Source organism: Stenella coeruleoalba (assembly GCF_951394435.1).
Source record: "Stenella coeruleoalba genome assembly, chromosome: 2".
In the NCBI taxonomy this organism is placed as follows: Eukaryota; Metazoa; Chordata; class Mammalia; order Artiodactyla; family Delphinidae; genus Stenella; species Stenella coeruleoalba.
The window spans coordinates 39,512,710-39,528,995 of NC_137147.1; the positions used below are offsets into that span (position 1 = coordinate 39,512,710).

A 16,286-nucleotide genomic window follows, 5' to 3' on the forward strand; every position below is an offset into this window, starting at 1 on the left:
ACTGTTCCCATTTTCCCAGCTGTGTCCTGGGAGTTATTGTTTTGCAATCTGTGTTTGACATGTTCTATATGTTGAAACTGGTTAATATGTTTCTCTTCTGTTATTTTGATTTTCCTTCCTTCTCTTTTTTTTTCTTCCAATTTCTGGTCAAAGGAACCAAGTCTCTTGTCCTATCAAATTTTTCCACAGTTTGGGTTTTGCTGATTGCATCTCCTGCTGTCATTTAAAATGTGCCCCTATCCACTGTATTTCGTCTACAATGGTGGTTAGATGTGGAAGACTGACCAGATTTGGGCTGGATTTTTTGACAAGACTACCCCACAGATGGGGTGGTGTGCTCCCATGAGGAAACACACATTGTCTGGTACTTGCTCTGTGGGCCAATCACTGAAGTATGACGTACCCTGAATCCAGGCAAACTTCACTTATGCAAACTACATTATCATCTTCAAATCTTAGACTGTATTTCTTAATAGCATTACAATGCAGCAACATCTTTTTTGATTTGTTCTCACATGAGGGCACATCACTACTTTAACTTAACTTCTTTGTGTTGCTTCTCTTCCAATTATAACAGTTATGAGGTTAGTTCGATGCATTTTCATCAGTACTTCATCTGTTTTTTTTGTTTTTTTTTTTGCCACTCCACTCTTCCAGGTAAGAACTAGTCCAAAATAGTGACAATTGAACAGGGCCACAGTGACAGCATCTAGAGGTTGCATTAAAAATCCAGGTCTAGGGCTTCCCTGGTGGCGCAGTGGTTGAGAGTCCGCCTGCCGATGCAGGGGACACGGGTTCGTGCCCCTATCCGGGAAGATCCCACATGCCGCGGAGCGGCTGGGCCGGTGAGCCATGGCCGGTGAGCCATGGCCGCTGAGCCTGCACGTCCAGAGCCTGTGCTCCGCAATGGGAGAGGCCGCAATAGTGAGAGGCCCGCGTACCGCAAAAAAAAAAAAAAAAAGAAAGAAAAAAAAAAAATCCAGGTCTATTTCATCGCCTTAATAAATTTCAGCTTGATTACGTGACCAATCCAGTTGTTAGCTCCAGAAAGGCTTAGCCAGAATGAAATAAAGAGGGACATGAGACAGCCCTTTCAAAAGAATAAATCACTTCAACTGTGCCTTGACAGCAGTGCTGAGGGGAACTTGGTATCTGATCAAGAGTGATAACACCTTTCTTTTTTTTTTTTTTTTTTTTGCGGTACGCGGGCCTCTCACTGTTGTGGCCTCTCCCGTTGCGGAGCACAGGCTCCGGACGTGCAGGCTCAGCGGCCATGGCTCACGGGCCCAGCCGCTCCACAGCATGTGGGATCTTCCCGGACCGGGGCACGAACCCGTGCCCCCTGCATCGGCAGGCAGACTCTCAACCACTGCGCCACCAGGGAAGCCCAACACCTTTCTTAAGAGGAACAATGGTGATGGGTTTTTGACCCCGTTGATAATGTTATGCCTTCAGCTCCGTGACAGACTTCCACGAAGCGTTTTTTTGCTCCATCTCAGTTGAATGAAGAGCCCTCACTGTAGGTTTCTAAGCAGGCTCATCTTCTTACCTCAGCATTAAACATAAACCTATACACAGCATCCTTTATCATCAAATTGTGAAGCTACTACTGTTAACACCAATTCAAGTATGACTTTTCCAAAAGACTTTTATGTTCTGTCCTTTCTCCAGACTTCATTATCACCATTTTGATGCCAGTTTCTACCACCTGGCGAAACAGTCCCTGGCCTGCAGTAAGCGCTCAAATATTACTGAACGAGTATATTAACAAAATGGGTGTTCATTAAGTAAACCTTCAGCAGAGTTTGGGTGAGTTTGACAAACTATAATCTGTGATCCAGGTCCTTAATTACCGGTGTTCCAGAGTTCTGCTCTTAGTCATCCTTGGCTTTCTCTCTAAATCTTCTTACCCTTCATCCTTGTGCCTGTCTCCCACTGGCACCCAGAGCTACATCTCAGGCCTCAATCTCTTGCCAAACTCGAGACTCCTATTGCTAGTTCTTCCTAAACATCTCCACTCGGGTTTCCCACAAGCTTCTCAAACTCCACCCATTCAAAGCTGAATTCATCACATTCCATTCCTATGTTTCTGCTCTGGTGAATGACGCCACACCCCTCTGAGCATCATCTGGGTCTCATCCCTATTCATCCCTGACACCCTATGAACTGCCGATTCCTGTTGGTTTCGAGATCTATATATTTCTCATAGCTGTCCCCTCCTCTCCATCCATCCTGCAGATTCCAACTGAACTTGGGCTCTAGTAACCTCTCCCTCAGACAGTTGTCTCTTACTGGCTGTCTACACCCCTGTCTCCTCTTATGATCTGAACAGCCCCCAGCCCCAAGCCCCTTGTACCCACAGCTACCAAGTCAGATTTTGTTTCTCGTTCCTTAAAACCCTTCACTGGCACCCCATCACGTCTACTAGCCTAGAAGTAGTGTGTGACCACGCAATTATCCTCTAACCTGGGACCCTTCTGAGAGTGAAAGGTGACACTGTTAGTAGTTACAGTGGTATAGCAGACAAACTCAAGACTGTCCCGGGCAAACCCACGCATGAGGCCCTCCCAAGTCTCTGCTACACCTCCCACTGCACTCCCTCACCTTCGGCACCCCTCTTGCTACTTTCAGTCTCTGAAACCCGTCACTGTCCTCTCACCCCTATGCCTGTGAACAAACTATCATCCCCTCTTGAACCATCTTCCCCGGCCTGCGACATTTCTATGGATCATTCCAACTTGCTTTAAACATCACCTCCCCTGTGAAACTTCTTCTAAAATCTCCTGGCTGATCCAATCACGTATTCCTGCCAGCCAGCACCATGCCTTGGACTTATTCCTATGCTGGGACCTGGGCCCCTGCACTGCAAACATGGGCTGCATCTGCCTGCCTCCTATGAGCTCCTTCAAGTGTCCGTGTCTTGTTCATCTTTATCTCCCCAGCATCTGTGATGAGATCACAGGTCTGTACCCAGCAGGCATTTCTCATGTCATTTCTCAGTCATGTCTTATATTTAATAAAAACGTTTTTGCCTTAGCTACTAATTCAGCACAATTAATGAAAGATGAAAAGAGGAGACAGGGTGAAATAAGGAGTAGTCAGTAGCTCCTAATGCCAGTCCTGTACATCACAGACCACAGCTCCATTTAAGCAACTGCTTTTTAAAGGAGAGCTTTGGGATTGTAGCATCTGGGCTAATGGCAGAACCCCTATAGGAGGCCATGAAAGGGAAACAGCCATGGCAATAAGCCACCATCATATTAGAAACTGTCCACTAAATTCTCGAAGCTTCTAGTATAAAATAAAGGCGGTGTCGAAATAAAACACACCTGCTGAGTGTACTTGGGGTCCCAGGCAGGGGTGGGGGGAATGACAGGACTGCTGCTGCTATGACAACAGGAACACAGAGATAAGAACCCACTAGTGTACCTTCACAGAGCACTCTACAGTTTGCAAAGCATTTCCCTACGGATTCTACCACCTGACCTTCAAAATAACCCTGTGAGATAGATCAGATGCATGTCGAGGCTCAACCAACACTTCTTTTTTTTTTTAATTTAACTTTTACTTTATATTGGAGTATAGTTGATTTACAATGTTGTGTTAGTTTCTGCTGTACAGCAAAGTGATTCAGTCATACATATCTCCATTCTTTTTCAGATTCTTTTCACATATAGGTTATTACAGAATATTGAGTAGAGTTCCCTGTGCAATACAGTAGGTCCTTTTTATCTATTTTATAGGTAGTGGTGTGTATATGTTAATCTCAACCTCTAATTTATGCCCCTCCCAACCTTTCCCCTTTGGTAACCATAAATTTGTTTTCTAAATCTGTGAATCTGTTTCTGTTTTGTAAATAAGTTCATTTGTATCATTTTTTCAGATTCCACATACAAGTGATATCATATGATATTTATCTTTCTCTAACTTACTTCACTTAGCCTGATAATCTCTAGGTCCATCCATGTTGCTGCATGTGGCATTACTTCATTCTTTCATCAACCAACATTTCTTGAGCTCCGACAATCCCTCTGGGATCCCAGGCCAGTGCCCCCTTCACAGCCTGAGCCACACCAGGCAAGCCTGACCTCATCCTGCTTCTTTATGTAAAACCCTTCAGCATCCCAGATGGAAACTAGAGCTCCAAATGTTCTATCAGTCTACCTGTCGCTTTATGGCCAGGGATGATCTAGGGGGGCTGACAGGTGAGAGGCCAAGCCAGGGACATTCTCACAGTGCCGGGTCCAGGTGCTGCCGTAGCTGAGGCAGGTGTGTGTGGGCTGGGAGGCTCCATTCCCTCCTTGTGTAACACACACAGAGGCAGCCATCACGTTGTCTGCATGTGACAAGGAAGCTGTGCCCTAAGGCAGCAGCAACGTGCGAGCTCAAGCTGAGCCCCGGCCTAGGAGCCAAACTGACAAGGCAAGGCTCCCACAGACAAAGAGAACAGACCTGAGCTTCTAAAATACAGCCCACACCGTGATGCCATAGACCCTGACATTTCAACATTAAAAAAATCTATTTCTCATGGATAAAACAGCTCTTTCAGCATCTTTTAAACTACGCAGGCACACCTAAGAGGGGTAGAGTGCTAAGATAGCGATCACTATCATTTTAGTGTGAATTAGTCCATGAATTCACTGTCTTCCTTATTAGCAAGTGTTCCTGGAGAGAGGAGGTCACTGGGCATCTTACTGGAGTAAGAGACAGTGGAAGGCAGAGAACAGGAAGGACTTAGAGGGGAGGTGGAATTACCAAAGATGAACTCGGCCTGCCTCAACATTTTACGCAGGGTCACCTCCGAAAGGAATATAATTGCAATGACCTGGTAAGAACTCACCCCAAATAACACTTGACATTCCTTTCTTCTTATCACTATAACTAATAAATTAATATTGCGTTGGCCAAAAAGTTCCTTTGTAACACAGAAAACCCGAACAAACTTTTTGGCCAACCCAATACTATGAGAACACTGAGGAGTATTCCAGAGCCCCTGTTCTGATGTTTCTAGCGTAAAATTAAGGAAGATAAAACCTTAATAAAATTTAGTCCTAGAGAGCTGGTGTAACTCTAAAAAAAAGATGTCATGTAACAACAATGGCACCATCAGACCTGGTCTAACAGGCATGGCCTTACTCCACTGGTCCCTTGTCACTCAGTGCAAAAACGTAGTTCAGCACATTCAGAATCTCACTCCTCATTCACACCTCTATTCTCACTGCTGGGCTTGTCTATACCATGGCTGTACCCATGTTCCATGTGCTGTAAGAATGTTCTATCAGCAATGTTCTGTAATATTACATTATATTTTATTTGACTGAGTTACGAGCAGACTCCTTTTTCCCACAAATCCTATATGTTCAAGATACCAAGCCAAACCAAAAGACCTGTGAGCAGGCAGAAGACCCCCAAACTGTAATCTGGACAGTTTTTCATGTTCAAGTATCCCAAGTTTCAGCTAATTTCAAAAGATAAGATGTGACAATTGAGACAACAACTTGAAAAATGTTAACATTAAGACAATTTGCCCACATGAATGAGAAGGGTTGGCTGAGACGAGAGAAAACCACTTCTCAAAACTGTCCTCAATTTGCAAAATGCCAACACCAAACAGACAAACCACGAAGCCACACATTCACAGATCTTTGCAAGGATTTTAGTAACGGTGGAGTAGCTTGTAATGGACTAATCTTCCCACCCAAAACAATTAAGATATTTAGAAATACATTCTGAAACAATTAATTGGAAACACTGGAGGGCCACCAGAAAAGAGACAGAAATTAGAGGGAATTTGATATGCAACTTAAAACTACAAGATATCATTTCATAGCCACCAGCATGTCTAAAATTTAAGAGAATGACCATACCAAGGGTTGGGGAGGATACAGAGTAACTGGAACTCTCATACATTGCTGGTGGGAATATAAGAATACAACCACTTTGGAAAACCATTTGAAAGTTTCTTATAAAGTTAAACATGTATCTACTCTATTATCCAGCAATTCCACTGCTAGGTATTTACCCAAGAAAAATCAAAGTGTAATTTATGTACAAGGATGTTTATGGAAGCATTCTTTATAATAACCCCAAACAGGGAAAACTCCAAAATGTCCATCAAGATGAGAATAAGCAAACAAAATTGTGCTACATTTATGTAATAGAATACCCAGCAGTAAGAAGGAACAGAATACTAATATACACAATGACATGAATGAGTCTCAGAGAAATTATGCTGAGCAAAAGAAATCAGACACAAAGGAGAACCTGCTATGTAGTTCCATTTATATGAACTTCCAGAAGAGACAAAATTAACCTATAGTGAAGAAACAAAGCAAAACACTGCATTCACTGCCTCTGGCAGCAGGGGATTAACTGGGAGAGGACACAGGGAACTTTCAGAGGGATGAAAATGTTCTATGTCTTGGATTGGAGCACTTGTTACACAGTTGTATGCATCTGTCAAAACCAAACTCTTCATTTCTGATCTATTCATTTCTCTGTATATAAATTTTACCTCGATTTTTTAAATATGGGGAATGGGAGATGGAGGTAGCGCAAGGGGAAGAGGAACAGAATACCTTAAAGGACAGAATGAGATAAAGATTATAAGGAAGAAAACGCAATCCTTAAATTTTTAATACACTCCTAGGGCAAACTAAAAGGTTGGTCCAAAGCCAAAAATCTAAAATACAGTTTAATAGACATGAACCAAAAGAGGCAAGAACCTCTTGAACTAAGAACTAAGATGATGATGAATAAAAACAAAACCTCAGTGAGTATGTTAAACAAAACACAAGATTGCCAGAGTGAGCAAATATATTTAATCTGGCAACCCAAACCAACAGACCATTAGACAACAAAATACCAACCAACCTGGTTTATACAGTCAATTTTTAAAGCGTCTTTTACGAAATGCTCTTTTTATATGCTCCATGATATAAATTCCTACTGAGTATGAACTAAGAGTACACAAATACCTGAAACCACCCCAAATTCATTCTTACCTTCAGTGAAACTTCCTGTTAGGGTTATTACAACAAATACTTTCCCTTCTGGCTCCAGATCCACCTAGAAAGAGAGAAAAAAATTGTACGTTATATGCTAATTTTGAAGTATTTTTTTGTGGGCCTCAAATAATTCTTGACAGACTGGCCTCAATGCACACATCACAGCCATAAATCAGATCTATGTTTTTCATTGAACAGTAGAGGGGCAGGAAACAAGTGACAGCACAAGAAACTGTAACGGATGAAAAGCAGATCTAAACGAAACCGTGCAATGTTTTCCCTCTCTCGAATGTTTTCCTCTTCCCTTTTGGCTCTCTGTGATATTGATGAGCAACCATACACGTGGTCACTATTTTTGAGACACCCCTAACTGATGTGCACCATTTGTAAGAACAATATTTTACTAAAGCACGTGGCAAGAGTTTGAAGTAGAGAAATAATGGCAACATAAAGGCAATGAACCAATGTGCCATGGGCAACTGCGTACCTTTAGTTTGAGGAAGTAAGGAGTTTGAATAGAAGAGTGCTGTCTCTGTCTACACCATCTCCACCTGAGTGCAGTTCATCCTCAGGGAGCACCAGGGGAGGCAGTACGTGTGCTGTGCGTTCACTACTCTCGACTGTTCATGGGAACATCAACGTTCCTTCAAGTTCTTATCTACGAGCTGAGAAAACAAGACAGACGTTCTGCCAACGAGGCAGCAGTACGTCTTCTCACTAGAGCCAGTCCTCTGCACACACTCCCGTCTCCCAAAGACCTTCACACAGCATGGCCCCAGGATGGGGCAGGACCCTCCGTATCTGCTCTGACCACACTGGCCCGGGTAGGCAGGCTCTGCCCTCTTCATGCTAACCTTGAACTACCCATGAACACCTCTACGCCACTGATTCTGAGGTTCTTTGGGGCTCCGATACATAAATTTACAATTGTCCTTAAATAAAATCTTGTCAGGTTTAGCCTATCGCTTCAGCTCTGCCTTTGACCTTTTGTCTAAGAGAGGGAGGTTCAGAGAAGCTGAGTATAGATATGGATGGTCTTTTGGGTAGAATCACATGGTACAGCGTCCAAACTAGACCAGGACACGGACTCCAGTCTGACTGCCGCAGCAGCTCTGCACTCTGGGCAAGGTCCTTAACCATGCCCAGCTTCACTGCTCCCATCTCCAAGTCCATAACGTCGTTATTCAGCATTTCCGACGTGGCTTCTGTCAGACACTCGCAAAGAGCCTTAACAGTACTATTTACTGTTTGTATTGTATCTATAGGTGACCAATACCGAAGAAAAGAAATGCACTGACCTTACCCTAGAGCTCACCACCACCTGTTTTTAAGTACTACACCCTGTTTATGCTTTTTCGAAATAAAAGATGCCTGTTTTATACTGACTGGGAGAGCTTCATCTATATAACAGCCAATTCTTATAAACCCTGCTGCCTTTTTCTGCATTCAGTCTGTTATCAGTGTGGTTACCACACCATAACTCACTCCAGTGTTCAAATCAGCTTCTTGCATCACGACTACTAACTTAACAATAGCCCCTTAACTATCTTAACACCACTTGTGAACCTTTATAGAACAGTTCTGAAAATAGAGCTCTCTGGAGAGATGACTAAACAGGATGTCAGTCTCTAATTGTCTCCACTCTCTGCCTCGACTTGTTTCAAGTCAAAAATATTTTATTTTTAAAAGCCACTCCCTCATCTTCAATATAAAAGCCTGGCAGAGCCACATACATGCACACACATTCGATCTCACAACATCAACTGCTGCTGGCAAAGAAGGAGCTACTGCCAGCCTCCCAACTGCCAGGCCACCTCCGAGATCCAGCCCGTAAACTCCCTCCAACACTGCCCGAGGGCCCACAAAACAAAGAAGGCTACGCCACCACATGGGCAGGAGCTGCTCTGACAGACAGCAGGAGACTCCAGCACTCAGAATCAGGAGTTCTCACAGTGCAACAGGTTCGAGCCTCATTTTTGACCCAAGTCACCATCACAGTGGAAAAGTCAGACTCAAACGCCATCTGTAAGCCTAGTCCATCTAAGACCTCTGACCTTAGAACAGGGTTTTACCAACTGCAGGTCGAGACTCACTAGTGAGACATGAAAACCAGGTAGTGGGTTGCACACAACAGGGATTTTCAACTAGAATAAAGTGGAACAGAAAATATGAACAAGCCAAATAGTAAGGAAAAGCACCACGCCATGAAAATTCTGTTTGCGGTTTTATACGCGTGAGAATGGTACACTGGGTTTTGGTGTAAAACGTCTTCCTTAGTGCATCACAGAGAAACAGTTTGAAAATGCGGCCCTCGAGGTTATCTGCTTCACCTATACAGTGCTGATGGCTTGGCATCTATACATGGTGGTGGCCGCTTAGACACCTCCAGTGACAGCCAACTCACTTCCACCACAGCTGGCGTCTTTCATTCCTGTACCCCAGAGAAGATCCTTCTCTAACAGCAGAAATGCAGTGACCAATAGCTTCCATTCATTGACCCTAGTTTTGTCCCCTACTGCTGTAGTGCATACTTTAGCTCTGCAGATTCTGGGAAGAGCACTTCAGCTTGATTGGAGAACCACCCTGCCCTCACATTAGTCCATGGCTCAGCTGAGAGTCTACTGCTGGTTCCAGAGCGGACATGTGACCCAGGCTTGCCAAACTGAGCACTGAATTCCCTCGGCCAAGATGACGGGCCTGGAGCTGGCATATGCCCTACATCTGGCCATCTGAGTAATTGCTCCTCTCAACCCTCAATCACTGGTGCAGGTTTGGGCACAAAATCCAAGTAGGTCCAATCAGGAATCCTGGATCTACAAGGAAGAAGTACGATCTCACTCCTGCTGAACTGTAATCTGGAAGGACATACACTTGGGAGTGTCTGGCACCATTCTTACTACCACACTGGGCTGGAGAATGAAGTCAATAAAGAAGGGAGAGCTAAGAGACAGAAAGAGACCAGGTCTTGATGTCATTTAAAGCCGTAGATCAAGCCCTGCTTGATTCTTCTGGATTTTCAGTTATTTGAGCCCATAACTTCCTTTTGCTTTAGCCAGTTTGAGTAGGGTTTTCTATCACTTTCACCCCAAAAGGCTTATCCAAATTGGCAGCCAAAGAGAATAAGTCATATTTGTAAAGACAATCATCACCTCCCCTCTACACTTTCTAACGCCCAGGCCATCTCCCGCAATCTGTCCCCCTGCCTCTCTCTGGCACTGAAACAGCTCCTGTAACCCTTGTCACATCCCATGGTCAGATCCAAAGATGTGTCCATCTTCCCCTCAGCTGACCCGTCTGCCAGTATCTGATGTTCTTGCCCACTTCCTCCTTCATGAATCTCTCTTTAAACCCTGCTGCTCCTGAGTCCTCTTTTCCTTCCATTGGAAGATTCAGGCTTATGATTTCAAAACCCACCTGACATTCTTTGGGCGTAGAAGTAGAAGAAAAAACAAACATATCAGAACCTCCGAGAGGGTGTAGTCACATTCATTTCCTAAGTCTCAAGCACACACTTTATTCTCAAACCTATATATGCACCTTTTCTGAAAGTCTCCATCTCAGTGTCTCACTAAGACAAGTCCCTTTAATTCAACATGTCCAGAGTCCAAAGTCTTATCATGTACCCCCAAATGACTCCCCCGTTTCCCCAGCAGCCCAGGCTCCTCACTATGTGCATATAATCCTACCAGATCCCACCAAGTGCACTTTCTGAGCCTCTCTTAAACCTTCCCCTTCCTCTCCACTCCTCCTGCCCTGCCTCACCTTGCCCCTTGCAGGGGCCTTCTAGCTGGTTTCCATCTCCAGACTCATAATCCCCCAGCTGCTACCACTGACATTTCAAAAATGAAAATCTGACCATGTGACTTTCTAACTTAAAATCCTTCTATGTGTCCTCTCCCTTCTATAACAGCCAAACTCCTTAGCAGGGCACACAGCCCCATATGCTGTGTCCCTTACCATCCCAAACACACACAACCCATATCTCAGCATCTATAAATTATTTGTAGACTCTTCAGGGAGGCATATTATTTCATTTATAACCTTAGAGATCAACAAAATGCATTATGGGTCAGACAGCATAATGGAGAATGTAGTCAAAATGATGAAAAATATACATTACCTGTCTGAAGCTTATTGCCTAGTGATTTGAGGCATGCAATCTTTATACCTAGAAAATGCTTCTCTTTTTAACCTGTCAAACTCTTACTTGTCTATCGAGAATCAACTCAAAACTCACTTTTTACAGGAAGACCTCCTGAGACCTCTTTTAGACAGGTGGGCAACTCCACACCATTATAGAGACCATTGCTGGAACCCCTTCGTTGTTGTAGCCACTATGCCCTGGTCCCTTAGGACCCTGACTTGCACATAAGAGGACTGAAATGGTTTTGTGAATGAGTAAGTTAACAGACAAGCAAGGATACTCCAAGCAGCTTCATAAAGGACATGGTTTTCTCCTCCTTTACCATTCTGATTGGTTTCCTCCAGATATGCTCCAATTTCTCCACATTCCCATGAAAGAGTGAACATCAGCCCGCAGGTGCATCAGACGCTAACAGGGCAAAGCAACATTATCACCAACTTTGATTTCAACAGTGACAGTGCCCTTTAGTGATGCAGCTACAGACTTCATGAACACTTTGAGAAGCCCCAGTGACCCAGCTTGAGTTTGCCATCAACTAAAACCTTTGCATCTTTTCTACATGCTGTAAGGCTCTGCTTCTCACATCCTGTGCAGTGCTTAGGCCCCAAATCCTAAGAGCTCCATATTTTTTCTGCAGAATTTCAGCTTGTTGCTCTGGGCTCCAAGGCTCACTAGATCCCAGATCCAGTCATTCAGTCACTCTCCTTGTCAGCTTTATGGCCTTCCAAATCAGGGCCTGGGTTACCCTGTCATCATCTAAGGCACTTACAGAATATCCACCATGACAGGGCTGAGGCCAGAGGGCCATGGAGGTCCCACATAGAAATGGATGTACTGTGCATACTTTCTGTAACAGTCATTCAGGGAGAAGTGAATATGCCAAGCCCTCTTTCCTACAGACCACTTCTATTAGTGAGAAGGGCAACTCCTGGGCCCTTGTCAAAACTCAGAAAGCAATGGCCTTTAAAAGTGACATTCTGACACACAAATAGATAAATCATCAAAACTCAGTGTAAACAAATGGTGCTGTAACTGGATGTCCATATACACAATAGTGAACTTCAACTCACACATTGTAACTTATACAAAAATTAACTCAAAATGGATCACAGAATGTGATCACTAAATGTAAAACCTAACACTTTAATACTTCAAGAAAAATACATCAGAGAAAATCTTTGGAACCTTGGATTAGGTAAATATTTCTTAGATATAAAACCAAAAGCACAGGGCTTCCCTGGTGGCGCAGTGGTTGGGAGTCCGCCTGCCGATGCAGGGGACGCGGGTTTGTGCCCCGGTCCGGGAGGATCCCACATGCTGCGGAGCAGCTGGGCCCATGAGCCATGGCCGCCGAGCCTGCGCGTCCGGAGCCTGTGCTCTGCAACGGGATAGGCCACAACAGTGAGAGGCCCGCGTACCGCAAAAAAAAAAAAAAAAAGCACAATCCGTGAAAAAAATGACAAATTGGACTTCATCTAAATTAAAATTTCTGCTCTTTGAAAGACACTGTCAAGAGAATGAGAGACAGGGCACAGATCAGGAGAAAATAGTGTAATTTTTTTCTCACTTGTATCCAAATAAAGACCTTGCAAAACTCTATAAGAAAACAACCCAACTTTTAAAAAATGGGCTTCATCACTTCATTTCACCAAAGAAGACATAATATAAAGATGGCAAATAAGTATATAAAAACAAGTTCAACCTCATTAATCATTAGAGAAATGCAGATTAAAACCACAATGCAATAACAATACATACCTATTATGAGGGCTAACACTAAAAAGTCTGACCATACTAAATGTAAGAATGTGGAGCAGCTGGAATTCCCATATGTTGCTGATGCGACTATAAAATGGAACTAGCACTTTGGAAACGGTTTGACATTTTCTTAAAATGTTACACATACACCTCCCATTTGATCCAGCCATTCAACTCTTAGGTATTTAACCAAGAATAAAGCAAGCATATGTTCAAAAATATGTACGCAAATGCTCAAGGCGCTTTTTAAAGAATATGATATAGCCATACAATGGAATAGTATTCAACAATAAAAAGAATAAACTATTGATGCATGCAACAACATGGAAAAATAGTAAATGAAAGAAGACAAACACAAAAGAGAACATACTGCCTAGAAAAAGAGAGACAACATATAGTTTAACCTGACTGTAAACATATAGTTTCTATCACGGCAGAAAACATCAGTTTTCTGGGGATGGGTAAGGGAACATCTGCCTGGAGATGGGTAAGGGAAATAAGACAGGTGGGAGAGAGGGATTAAAAAGGGGCAGGAGAGCACCAAGACAATTAAATGGAGAAAGAGTACTCTTTTCAACAAATGGTGCTGGGACAACTGGATTCCACATGCAAAAGAATAAAAGCAGACCCCTACCTCACACCATATATAAATATGAACTCAGAATGGATCATAGACCTAAAAGTAAGAGCTAAAACTATAAAACTCTTAGAAGAAAATAGAGGAATAAATTTTCCTGACTTTGGGTTAGGCAACGGTTCCTTAGATATGACATCAAAATTACAAGTGACAAAAAATGATAAATTGGACTGCATCGAAGTTTAAAACTTCTGTGGTATAAAAACAAACAAGTGCCTACCTCTCTCTGCCCAAATGCCCTTTCCAAAGTGCCACTCTCATCAACTTTCCTCCATCCAAGCCTCCAGAGGCTTCTTAGTGCCTTCAGAAGAAAACTCACTCTCCTTTACCTGGCTTTCCAGGGCACTGTGGGCTCCCCACTAATTAACCCAAACCTGTTTTTCAAATTTCCATTCTTTAAACCTACTCTTCTAGTCAGGTCCATCTCCTCACTATGTCACAGCCACACCTGTGCTCGTGCTGCTGTCTCTACTTAGAAAGCCTTTCTCTCTTCACCTATCCACTCATTCCAACATTGACTGAATGACTCCTAGGGTCAGGATCATTGCCAGGTGCTCAGGATTTCCCAGAGAAGCTCCCTGAGGCTGCAGGTGGAAGAAGCAGCTGAGTGTACCTGGCAAAGATGATGTAACTACAGAAGCTGAAGGAAGAAACTTTTGCCAGGAAGATCTCACATGCACATTGATCCCTGCAGTCTCAAAATTCCTTTCTCGATTATTATCTTACTATTTATTGATACCCTTAACAATTAGATAAAATTTCATAGACTTACATCTCATCACTTGCAGTTAAGTCTGTAAGCTCCTTTCCAGTGGGATCTGACACTTTTTTTTTTTTTTTTTTTTTTTTGCGGTACGCAGGCCTCTCACTGTTGTGGCCTCTCCCGTTACGGAGCACAGGCTCCGGACGCGCAGGCTCAGCAGCCATGGCTCATGGGCCCAGCCGCTCTGCGGCATGTGGGATCTTCCCGGAATGGGGCACAAACCCGTGTCGCCTGCAACGGCAGGCAGACTCTCAACCACTGCACCACCAGGGAAGCCCGGATCTGACACTTTTTTATTCCCCGAAGGGCCTAGCAGAGTTCCTTGAACCAAGTAAACACTCAAAAAATATCTGTTGATTTGGTCTAATGAGCTGAATTGGAAGGTCATCTGACCACCTCAATTTCATCACCTATAAAATGGGAATGATAGTATTTTATCCTGTAATAAACACTCTGACAGCACTTTGTAAAATATAAAAGCACTTCAAGATGGCTCCACGGCAAACCAGTAGCATATGGACTACACAGGCCCCCTCCTTAAGGATCATACTCTGCTCACTTGACGAGCCAACTGATCGCCAGCCCCCCTCCTCCACCACACACCCTGAGCCAGTGTTTCCTTTCCTTTGGCATCACTTTGCAGAAGTTAGGCAAGTCACCTATATCCCTGACTCGGTCTTCTTGCCCATGAAATGAGAGGATTGTTAAAAAAACCTTTCTAGCTCTAATATTCCATGATTCTAAACAGGCTTGGATAAAAGCCTGCAGACAGGACTCAACGGAAACACTCATTTAATTAACTGGTAATAATTTACAACCATTTCCCTTCACAGAAGGCATTAGAATTGATCACAGGCAGGAAACTTCTGGCTACTTAATTTTCATCTCAGTCTGGGATAAGCAAAAGGCCCTAGCATATTAAAAGAAAAAAACCCAATCCTTTATTGGGCAAAGGTAGAAGGTTCACCTAAACTCTATGGGCCTTGGGCCAGACATCTGTGATATTCAGATTCTTGGCTAGGTGGATCATTTCTATAACTTTTCTAGGTCTTACTCTAGGGATAAGTAACTAAAGAACTTAAAAACACGATAAAGCATTTCATAATTCTCTTCCAGCTAAAACCATGAGACTTGAAAATGAGAGTTCAAATTCTTAAAGGAAAAAACATTTCTTTACGGAATTGTACCAATAACCAACAAGGAGACATGTAGCTATGTTCTTTAGTAACAGAAATAATAGTCACTGTGTCTTGAATTCATCAATGTGCAGGAGCCCTGCCAGGTAGGTGCCTGACCTACCTTATTTCTCACCTTCACCCCCTGCAAGGTATCACCACCACCATTACAGATGGGAAAATGAAGGCTCCATGAGGTTACGGAATTCACCAGCAGAGAAGGCCAAGCCAAGATACAGACTCAGGGAAGACCCCGCCCCAGTTCCACACCAGCCTCCCTGTAGGCTGCTGTGCCTGCACCTGCCTGCAGGTTTGCCTGATGCCTTCTGTTCCACCCAAACCAGCCTGCCCAAGCCTTGGCATGTTAGGTCACTCGCATCACCCGTCTCCCTGGGAACCTGGGCTAGACTTGTGCCCTCGGCACCTGAGGGTGCTCCCGGCCAAATGCCGAGCCTCGGTGTTCCAGCCTTGCTTCCTCACTGCCAAGGCCAGTGGGAGTGGCATCAGCCTGATGGTGTCGCCTGATGGCTCTTCACAAGGGCATGTGGCAAGTCTGTGCTGGGGCTAGCAGAATGCAGCGGGCAGCTCAGGTTCCACTAGTCAGCTGCCTGGAGGACTTGAGTCAGGGTCATGTGCTGCAGACACACAGTGCATCGCTTCGCCGTGGGAAGGAGTTTAAAGGAAAAGGGGGTGAATGAGGCAAACCCTATGTCCCTGCTGATTTTCTGTTTTTGCAACCAGACAAGGTTTAGGTGTTAAAAGCACACTAAAAAGCACCACAGATTAAAAACGATCAGAAAAA

General features: G+C 43.8%; 1 protein-coding gene across 2 annotated transcripts in view; it reads right to left on the minus strand.

Moving 5' to 3' along the window:
• The window catches only part of PRKCH (protein kinase C eta), a 221,954-nt gene that overhangs the window by 144,567 nt on the left and 61,101 nt on the right, over nucleotides 1-16,286 (minus strand). For both annotated transcript variants that reach the window (XR_013827258.1, XM_079914274.1), the window contains exon 2: nucleotides 7,005-7,068. Coding sequence is in view for 1 of the 2 variants with exons in the window: in XM_079914274.1 (XP_079770400.1) it covers nucleotides 7,005-7,068 (64 nt within the window). In the remaining variant the exon portion in view is untranslated. The remainder of the gene's footprint in view (nucleotides 1-7,004; nucleotides 7,069-16,286) is intronic.